Genomic DNA, 11,153 nt, shown 5'->3' with positions numbered 1-11,153 from the left:
AAAACAGAAAATGGGTTCTGTTTTACCTCAAACCAGGACACCGTTGAAGCTGACTTACCGGCTAGAGTGGCTGCAAATCCTTTGTGCTGCTCTCCAGGTGGCCTTCCATTGAGGTGTTTTTTGTGTTTGTATGCGGTGGTTTAAATGTGCTATTCTGATGTGGTTTGGGATGCAAGTATATATGATAAATTGGATAATGGTTTTACCTGCATATCTTGAGCATCACGCAATAGATTCTATTACTAGCTACACTTTCATTTTTACCTTAGGAAAGTTTACTTTGCCCTTTAATGCTTATGCCAAATTGACACCATCAGAGCTAGGGGATGGAAACCTTTTGGATTTTGGAAGTGAATGTTACTTTCTTGAAATCATGACTTTATTGTTGACTCTCCTGAATGTGTTGCAGGGGTGGTTTCTTATTAAAAAAATTGGTGCAGGAGTAGGTCTTATATGACATACGCTGCCGTTACTCAAATCCCACAAGCCACTCCACTGCCTGTACAGGCATGAGCTACTCCAGCTTCGACAATGAACATCACCACTACTGCAACTCTGACAATGATCACTGCCACTACTCCAGTTGCTTAGACAGTGACCACTACCACTATTGCAGCCTTGACAATGAGCACCATCATTATTCCAGCTGCTCCATCAATGACCACTGCCACTACTCCAGCTGCTCCAACGAGTACTGCTGCTACTCAAATTCCATCAGTACCGGTACAAGCTGCCCTGATAACCAGGAAGCAGAAAAGGAGGTCAGCTCACTTCCCTGTCCCTTATGACAAAGGCCAGTTCAAGCCAGATAGCATAAGAGAGAATTCTTCTGACGAAGATCAAGGAGAGGGTCCTTCTAAAGTAATTTTTATAGGAGTAAGAAACAGTTTAATGATTAATCCTTCACCACTGAAATCAATGAGAAGTTTGCTATTCAACTGAATAAAAACAGGAATAGAAAGGATAATATAATTGCATAAAAATTGGCTCATCCAGTCTAGTCTGTACATATCTTATATGGTATCTAATCCTTAGATCATCACAGTTACAGGACACGAGGCATTAAATATTGGTAGGGAACAATGCTGTCTTTTATTGGAACAAGGATAAAGTTCAGGGGGAAAGATGGGGTCTCATAAGCCTTTATCTGTTTAAGTTATCTTCTAGTTATTGGTGAGTTTTGGTTGCCCACATGCATTTATAGATTCGTGTATATTCCCTTATTTGTCATTGATTTGAAATAAATTATTGCTTTTGGGAACACCTGCAATTCTGAGAGTATTCTTTGATGGCAGGAGTAGAAATTCCAGTCTGAAATACAAGGATTTCAGAGATTCTTCAGAAAGTGGAAACACACAAACCACTTCTAAGAGAAGAATCATATAATAGTTTGGGTTGGAAGGGACCTTTAATGGTGTCGTGGTTTCAGTTGAGATAGAGTTAACTTTTTTACTAGCAGCTTGTATAATGCTATGTTTTGGATTTGGGATGAGAAATACTTCTGATAGCACACTGGTGGGTTGGGTTGTTGCTAGGCAGTCAAGGCCTTTTATGATCCTCACACTGCCCCACCAGCAAGTAGGCTGGGGGTGCACAAGAGGTTGGGACGAGACACAGCTGGGACAGCTGACCCCAACTGACCAAAGGCATATTCCATGCCATATGATGTCATGCTCAGTATATCAAGCCGGGGGAAGAAGAAGGAAGGGGGTGTCGTTCGGAGTTATGGCATTTGTCTTCCCAAGTAACCGTTACGCTTGATGGAGCCCTGCTTTCCTGGAGATGGCTGAACACCTGCCTGCCGATGGGAAGCAGTGAATGAAGTCCTTGTTTTGCTTTGCTTGCGTGCGTGGCTTTTGCTGGGGGGGGGAAGAGGGGGAAGTGAGCAAGCAGCTGCATGGTCCTAGTTGCTGGCTAGGGTTAAACCATGACACAAAGTAAAATTATGGAAAGTAAATTTTAGTTTTTAGGAAGTCAAAAAAACCCCACACCTTGTATCACCCCCAAATATGTTTTACAATACAGAAAAATTTTCAAGCTAGTCAAATAATACTTACACATATTGCTCTACACCCTCTGTTTGTGCTTGCTACAAGACATCCTTCTGTTGTTGCCATTGGCACCTGAAACTCTTTGTTATCCAAAAATAGTGGCCCTGCTACGCCTACAGGAATAGGCATATATCCAATCACGTTTTCACAGCAAGCTCCCATAACCTTACAAAAATAATATAAAGGTATCATTAAGGTTACGTGCACAGTACTGATACAGTACAGCATGCTACATACTATGCACGTGACTACAACAAGGCATCCTAGCAAAAAGCCCACAACCCTACATAAAGCAACCAACTACCACCTCAACTGTTAATGCTACAGCTATCAACAGCTAATACTGTTGAAGTCTAGTATTTGGCAGACCTATTGAATCTTAAACACTATTAAATGAAATTATTTTAATAATTTTAAAATTAATTTTAAATAAACTTCCATTTTAACTTGAGCTTAAGGCACTCTTTTCATTCAGCTGAACTCAGGCTCAGTATGAGTAGAATTCTGCATTTAGGAGATAAGGCAACTGCATACCTAGATAGGAAATATTTTTTGGGTAAGCCACAAAACTTACCTTAACTCCCTAGGTTTAAAAACATCAAGACACTACCTTTTATTGGTTTTATGTTTGCTTTCTCCCCCCCACACTCTTCTACATCAGTTTTGACCAAGCTCATTGTTAATTCATATACATCACTTGGAGCAGATATTTCATAGATTTGGAAAATGGTTTTATAGTGTTTTGCTTGTATGCCTTTTACTTACCAAAGAATAATCATAATTCCTATAAGGAAGATATTGCAAAGATGAAGGTTCAGGGAGTTTCTTAGATAACATCTGTCTGCGAATGGACACACCTCGCTCCTGAGTTTCCATCAGGGTTTCCAGTTTGTATGCAGGAATATGCTTAGCATTAACTAAGCTGATGACCTCAGCATCAGTAAGGAATTTTGCTCCCTTCTGGAAATGTAAGAGGTAGGGAGAGAAAGTATAGATTTTCTTGGTGAAAATCCTTTTAAATGTTTCCAAATGAAAGAGGGTAACCACTTTACTTTGACAATATCAGAGAACATCTAAAGGAACCAATTACCCATATCAGGTTTTATAGTAGGACAAGTATAGTGGAGTCTCCTTCTCTGGAGATATTCAAAACCTTTCCTGTCCAACCCGCTCGAGGTGAACCTGCTTGGCAGGGGGGTTGGACTAGATGATCTCTGAAGGTCCCTTCCAACCCCTACTATTCTGTGATAGAACATGATAAAAAAATATTTTCTCAGACACCAACTTATATGCATACATGGTGAAACTTCAGTTACTTGGTACGTCATGAATGATGAAGCTGCTCCTCTCTCAATTTTGGGGATAGAGGGAGACTCATAATAAAATATTATTTCTTTACAACTTCAAAAACATACACCTGTTTTTGTCATCTGTATTGAAGAAAAAAAATGCAAAAGAAACCATCTGGAGCAGAAGTGACTTATGAAAGGGTGTTGTTTTGTTTCTCCCCCTTGTTTTGGTCTTCCCCTCCCAAGCTATTAAAGCTATATAATTCTCTGAAGAATGACATTACAGTCAACAGGATCATTTAAAAGGTGGAAAATGAACTGTAAGAATTTTTAAAATCAGATGTTGCAGTAGAGGTTAAAAAAAAGAAAAAGTTAATTTTCCATACCTCTGCATTTCCAAGTATACAAACACATTCCGCAATAGAACGTGGTTCTTTATGTAACTCAACTTCTTCCTCTTTTGTATTAAGAAATGAAGAAGTTTCCATAGGGTTGCAACTGCCAACTACAAATGTAGCCTTGGTTGATGACTCTGCTAATACAGGTTTTATGACTTCAGCTGCATGAAGACAATTAAAACAAACTTTGGTTTACAAAAATGTTAAATTTTGATCCCAAATACAACATGCTAACACAGATTTCACTATTTATTCCAAATAGTCAGGAATAGGTGCAGACTTTAAAATGCCAAAAATTACCATTTCCATCTTTGGGAACTAAAGTTTCTTCTACTGTGTTAAATATCTGATTGTTTTTTAGACGTCCAGATTGTTTCCTGCAACAGTTCTCAGGGACCTTTTTCTGGACCATCACTGGAGATGTTATGGGATTCTTCAGTGAGAGTGTGGATTCAGTCTCTGCTTGCTCAAAGAAAATATATTTGACAGCAAGGAGAAGGGCTAATCCAAGAGTAATTACTTGTTCAATATCCATACTGGTCATTCTAAAAATAAATAAAAAAAAAATAAAAATCAAGAAGTAAATACATGGTATATACAATTTGTTTGTTTATAACAACATTCTGACATCCCTTTGCTTTAGAAAGGGTAATAGTTTGATCATCATTTATACAGTTACTGAAATTCCCGCCAAAAGACATTTCTAGCAGGACATTCAAGTATGTTAGGGTAGGGTAGAGAAATCATTCTTTGTATTAAGAATTTTTAGATTTCATTAGCTATTTTGTAATTCTTAGTTAAAAAGCAGTCCCAGTAAAAGAAATGACTGGAAAATATTCACTATTTAACAGCTACATCAAACTGATTTAACACCTATCTCCCAACAATAAAGTAGAAAGTTTCAGTTATCATCTTCTACCAATAATGACTACTATGATGCAAGTTGAACTGCTAGGAGGGGAAGAGAAAAACCTAAGAGACCATTCTGTGTTTTCCAAAGTAACATGGAACCACAGCTGCCATTAACTTCAGTTGAGCTGAAGGAAAAGCAAGAATGACATGGCTTCTGCACTTGTATGCGAATGGTCAGAAGCTCTGCATAATTAATTACTCTAGTGCAGCCAGAAAATTTATTTTCCAGTGTGCTCTGAAAGGTGTCAGCGCTAGTGGGAAAAGATAGCGTTACGATGCATACAGGACAGCTGGCTCCTGATCATGTTATTATTTCAATAAGATTGAACAAACAACATAATATTGAAATATTTCTTATGAAATGACATCTCCAGTTCCAAGAAATCCTACAAGTGGTCAGATCTGCAAGTTTACAAGTGTTGTACCCTAGGACCATAAGCTTGACAGCACTGGAGAATAGACCCTAATCAAGGAAACACACTTCTCTTCTGTGAAATTGCCTACCGAGAAAGGTAGAACTGCCATAATGAAACATTAGGTTCAATTCTCTTCGGTGCATTCTCATCCAATCCCACTGAATTTTCTACAGTACTGTTTTGAGCAGCTGGTTCCGCTATCCAACGACTGTGGGCGTGAACAAGAACCAAACCCAGCGACTGTATTAAAAACACAAAACAAACATTATTTTTTCAACTGTAACGAGGTATCTAACATACTAAGATTAAATTTTGGGGGTTTTGTTTGTTCGTTTGTTTTGTTTCCCATGCTTCAAAAGTCTAAAGCTAAAGGCTGATTTTCCACACCTCTCATCAACACAGTTTTTGGCCTATCATAACACTCATAGCTTTGAGCCTGTCCCACCACATCCTTCCTCCTGGCTCAAGTAATAAGCAGAGGGCACTGTAGGGGTAAGAGGGAAAGAATTAGTACACATGAAAAAGCCATGAGCGTTTTGCACAGAAATGGCATATGCAGGAAGACTGTAGGTATAAATACAGGGGACGTTATTAAAAAATTACCACAGTAAACCAGACTAATGGGATATAGAACACATCTATAGAAAACAAAAGCTTTATTCATTGCACATCTTACTGATTGCATAACTACAGGTGAAAAAGAGCCACAAACCATAATCATTTTGACCCTCTGTGTTACAGGATTTGGTTTATTTTCTTCTTCTTCCAAAACACGAGTAAAATGGCTAAGCTGCCATATAGGACGCCCTTCACGACTCTCTCTCGAAAGCTGCAAAAATAACAAAATTTTAAAAAGGTCCTATTTAGTACATATTAGAAGAACCAACAAATGAACTTCATCACTGTATTTTTATTTGATCATTAAGAAATTACCAACAAAAGAGTTAGGCTAAATAGTAGACTGTAGGCTATGATAGACTTTAACTAGTGAAAAACCCTGGACAGCCAACAAATTTAAAATAGAATTTGTTTATTCTGCTTTAGATCGGAACTAATACTATTGAGTGTGACTCATTTACAGCGGCATTAACAAGTTACATCCACCAGCTGAGCCACCATAACTCTTTCTGTGCATTCCCTGTTCACCTTGAAATGAAGACAAACATGCTGGTGTATACATCAGTGAAGAAATTCATAGCCTACAAGAAGCACAGAGTCTGAATACTAAGCTTGATGTTGTCTTGAAGTTGGTCTTACCTCTAATACCAAGGACACACAAGCTGGAAAGAAGGTCATAAAGACAAAGTAGTTGGCAAGAACAGACATACAGCCAAAGCAGCACATAATTTCAAGTTGTCGTACACCTACATAAAAAAAAAGTTTTTATCATCTGAATATGCATCAGGCTTTCTATATACTTGAAGAAGTGTTGCAGAAGTAAGAAAGAAACCATTAAACTGACACTGCAGAATAGAGAGGGAACTGTCTAGATTAATGAAACACAAGCATGTTAAGCCCTAGTCATTTTGTATTAGCTTATTCCAGCACAATATGTATTTATGGTATGGTATAAAGAAAATTACGGTTTACTAAGATTTTAAAGCTTGACAATGAAAGCTTGAAACTCCCCCCTTATCTAAGCAAAGAAAAACTAGCCAACATTATGTATCGAAATCTCTTGTGAAAGATGGCCAATTAAGTGTTCAGGGAATAGAACAGTATATACCCCACCTACCCTTTCACAACTCTGGTATACAGAAAAAGTCAATATGCCATGTCGCACATGCATTACAGAACCCCCTTAATAAAGATGAAAGAGCTGACAGTATAAATAATTAAAAAAAAAAAAAAAAAAAAAAAAAAAAGAGAGAAATCAATTACATGCTACACCAAAATGAGGTTTTTTCCCTCCTAGATGTAAACAGGAAAACAGCATATTGACACACATTCCACCCCCAGGTCCAAAAGAGTTTAAAAAGCAAGTGCTTTGAAAAATGCCTTTAAGGTATGCAAGATAAGTTTAAAAAACAAGCAAAAACCCAACATACACACAAAAACAGACAAGCAAACAAACCAACCCCCACTTTAGCACTTACTATGGAACTACAATTAATTTTACAAAGAAATTAGTTATTTGCACATGGAAATCCTTTGCTTATTATATTCAACTGTTCTCTTTTTAAGGAAAGACAACTGCTACTGCACACAGAACTGATGAGGATAAAAAGATTGGGGGGGAACAAAGTAAGATTGGTTATTTTCAATGGAACTAGAATAACTTTCCTTCACCTGGAGTCATCTTTAGAAACACTAATTTTTGCAAGAATATGAAATAAGTGTGCGTGTACTGAAAGTGTCATTCATTTTTAAAAATGCCCAAGAGAAAGTTTTAGCAGCTGCTTTAAGATGTTAACAGGAATGATGGGAATGATACAAGGTCTCACCTGACATAGTACCAACACCAATCACAAGGCACTCCACAAGTGCATCCAGTGTAAACGTAGGGCCTAAAATTGCCATTCCATGTGAAATATTTTCTCTTACTTCATCCTAAAAATAAAAATTACATTAGCATAAAGACAAAAAAAAAAATCAAAGTAAGGGAGTACACATAACATGATTAGTAAATAGAGTAGTATTATGGTGATAAGGCCTTATAAAACAGACATTGAAAATGAACTATTATGAGATAATACATTCTTTAATTGCTTCATTTCCCATAAGCTATTATACTTTGACAGTCTTTATTTACACAACAAGATTATTTAATTTTGAAAGCCTCCACCTTTGGCTCATCGGTATTCTAAGACCCTACAATACTGATGGGCACAAACTTTAAAGTACGTTCAGAAGAACAGGACTTCTATACTCCAAGACATAAAATAGAAGCTACTTATGTCATGGCATCTCAAAAGTTCTTGCAACCACATATCTGTGTCCTAACTTTTTTTTTTTTTTTTTTTTTTTTTTAAATTATTTCAACTCTCTAGACTCAGCTGTCAGAAAAGAGGACATAAAAGACACTAAAACTCCCCTGGGGAGAAAGGGATTTCCTCTAGAAGCCAGGCATGGAAAACTCTAGAGGTCTTCTGCTGTTTTGGTGGTGGTGGTAGTTTGAGGGGAGAGGAAGATGGAGAGAAGCTGTGGTTAAAACCTATTTGTGAAATGCTATCTATCTTGAACATGAATAAGAAATTCTGTACTCATAATTATTATATAATAATATATAACACACTTAAATATTGCATATATAATGTACAATATACTCATATATACAATGTTATGGTATATTACTGTGTGTTATATTGTAGTTTTGTCACAATTATTATGCTCAATTATCATGTACAGTATTTTGTAGGTGTAGATGAATGTCATTAAAAATACTTTTCTTTCAGAACTTAGAATATTAGGAAATGACCATTCCAATGTACGATGGGTAATATATATTGTCAATCCTTCATGTTGTGCTGTGTTAGATACATATTCATGCTCTAATGCAATTATCTACACATATGCCATGTTTGTTCTGCCAAGATTTTTGTCTAGAAAAATATGCTTTTTTCTGTATTGGCATTGTAACGTTAAATGTCTATTTATATACTGCTCCTGAGCCCTACAAATTAACTTTTTTCTATCAATAAATGGAAGACTTAGGTCTAGGAACTCTAGCCTCCTTAATAGAGCTATAAGCATTGCTGAACCTATAAAGTACTCGTACATACAATTAACTTGGCTCACATGATTATGCACACTAATTTTACAATGTTATTATTCAGTTGAACACTGATCTGAATAAAAAACAATACAGAATATGGATTAAATCAGGTCCTTTTTATATATCGCAAATACAGTATTCACCTGTATGTCTCTCCACCTGGATTATTCATTTTTGAATATTGAATTCAAAAGCTCCATTGCAAAAACCAAACAAAAAACCCAACCAAACCCTGACCTGTGAGTTGGAACTGAGCGCAAATTTGGATAATGCACATGCTCTTGAAAGATCAACCAGAAGCAGGAAGAACGGTAAAGCTTCACTGAAAAAGAGAGGCATATGTTAAGAGTAAAATTCAAGGTTTATTGTACAGGAAAAAAAATTCAAGAAAGAAATGCAGAACAACATTACTTACTTTAAACCTGTCAATTCTTTATCCAAGAAGTGAATTACCACTGTACTAAAAACAAAACTTGAGAAGATTGTGAAGAGGCCAGCAATACCTTAAAAAAAAAAAAAAGGAAAATTCTTTTTTATATATAGTGGGAGAGAAAGGAACAAAAAGAAAAAAAAGGAAGAAAGAAACACTATGCTTTTAGATCAATTCTGAAGCAAACAAATGGCAATTATCATCTCTCAGTGCATAAACAGCAGTTGAGATACAAACTGGTAAGTATGCTATTTTTATACAGATATTTAAATCTAAAATTTGTACTACATTCAAAGTAAGACTGTGAGAAATAAAAGCCACAAATCTTCACGTTTATCAGCAAAACTGAAAACTGGCTTAAACAGTTCTATATTTTTAGTGTTTCACACAATACACAATTATTTCAATAATCACATTTCCAATGTTTATATAATTCTACACAATCTCTTAATAAAATAATTGCATTTTGATTTATGCAGAACATTTATTCTGCTATCTAGCAAAGAATTAAAATAAACTTGCTCTATACACAAGTATTAACTCTCATATTTATTACTTATATTTTAAAAAAACACAATTAAAATGCATACAGCAAATAAAACAAACAAACAAACAAAATCAGATACAGTACCTAAAATGTATTTTGACCCAAGCTGCCTTAGGTTCTGAAACTGGAAATATATATAAAGGATTGCTATACAGCGTGTGATTGTCAGGATGATGATGTCACTGCTCAGAACATCCTGTTTGAAATACAAAGTGATTTAGTTAGCTTTTACATTAAGTAGTAACTTCTTGTTAAGTTTCAGTAACAAAAAAAAAATCCATTGTGAAGATGCATTAAAAATGAAGCTTTGGAATAAAATAAGTATCACTTAGATGCTTAATCTTCACAAAGATTAAAATATTGCAGACAATATGAATATCAAATGCTTTCTCACTAGATACCATGCCACTGAAAGTTAGACTTAATGAAAACCTTCTATAGGTGCATCACTGCTTGCATCCAGCTTTATTGCCTTCTTTTCCCATGCTGAATATTAAAGAACTTTCTGTATAGCTACTTTCCTCCTAATACATCACAACCTGATCTTATTCTACAGAAACCCCTGCATCTACAGATTAAGAGCAAGTACTATAACATGAATTTAAATCCTTACATCTTCAAGTTTGGGGCACTCATAATTCCAGCCACATATCTTATCATTCCCAGTGAACATCTTCATGGAAATCATACAGATGGTGAGAGTCACTGTTCCCACAATGACTTCCCATGGATGAGAGGCTACAAAAAGGCCATGCATTCGAAAAAGTCTGGACAACATTTTCAAGACTGTTTTTCTATACTTAGCAAACCTGCAACAAAAGAATATTTCATATGAGCAAGCACGAGATTTGGGGAAAAAGGATAGAGCTATATAAATTTCTGCAAGTCATCACCATCTCAGTTCCTTTTTGTCTTGAAATTTATCAAAAAAAAAAAAAAGACCCCGGACAAAAAAAACCAAAACAAAACAAAAAACCAGTCAAGGAATAGATGTGTAAGGAAACTCATCTTCACCTTTCAACTTTCCATATAAAACACATTAATTTCTCATCTTCTGAAATACAATATGATCTGTTCCTGCCTTCTCAATCCTTTTTTTTAAATACACATCTCCCTTGTTTATTCAGAAAGTCTTAGTAACAAGACTCCACCACTTTCATGACATCTCTTAGTATCTTCCTGTCACACAATTTTGATAATACCACTTCAACTTCTTGTTTCTACCACCTCTCTATGTAAGCACTCACTAAATTCTGTTACTTCTTTCTACTCACTCTTTCTATCAAAAATATTGATTAACTTTATTTTAACTATCTAAATTACCAACAAACCATCAGGCTTCTGGGAATACAGTCTTTCTAGTATTACTTCTTTTGCTTGGACATCATGAATGAA

The 11,153-nt window shown here is 35.8% G+C and overlaps 1 protein-coding gene across 1 annotated transcript in view; it reads right to left on the bottom strand.

The window, feature by feature from the left end:
- The window catches only part of LOC104295812 (3-hydroxy-3-methylglutaryl-coenzyme A reductase-like), a 17,702-nt gene extending 7,143 nt beyond the window's left edge, over positions 1–10,559 (bottom strand). The window contains exons 1-12 of the mRNA XM_009895601.1: positions 10,372–10,559; positions 9,843–9,954; positions 9,197–9,284; positions 9,019–9,103; positions 7,511–7,616; positions 6,324–6,430; positions 5,779–5,895; positions 5,155–5,306; positions 4,039–4,283; positions 3,727–3,899; positions 2,817–3,011; positions 2,058–2,216 (exon numbers count right to left, since the gene is read on the bottom strand). Of these exons, the coding sequence (XP_009893903.1) occupies positions 2,058–2,216; positions 2,817–3,011; positions 3,727–3,899; positions 4,039–4,283; positions 5,155–5,306; positions 5,779–5,895; positions 6,324–6,430; positions 7,511–7,616; positions 9,019–9,103; positions 9,197–9,284; positions 9,843–9,954; positions 10,372–10,536 (1,704 nt within the window). The 5' untranslated portion in view covers positions 10,537–10,559. The remainder of the gene's footprint in view (positions 1–2,057; positions 2,217–2,816; positions 3,012–3,726; positions 3,900–4,038; positions 4,284–5,154; positions 5,307–5,778; positions 5,896–6,323; positions 6,431–7,510; positions 7,617–9,018; positions 9,104–9,196; positions 9,285–9,842; positions 9,955–10,371) is intronic.
- Positions 10,560–11,153: the final 594 nt, after the last annotated feature.

This window comes from Charadrius vociferus, unplaced genomic scaffold (genome assembly GCF_000708025.1).
Source record: "Charadrius vociferus isolate BGI_N301 unplaced genomic scaffold, ASM70802v2 scaffold522, whole genome shotgun sequence".
Classification (NCBI taxonomy): Eukaryota; Metazoa; Chordata; class Aves; order Charadriiformes; family Charadriidae; genus Charadrius; species Charadrius vociferus.
The sequence above is the reverse complement of the archived record's forward strand: the minus strand, read 5'-3'. Positions and strand labels throughout refer to the sequence as shown.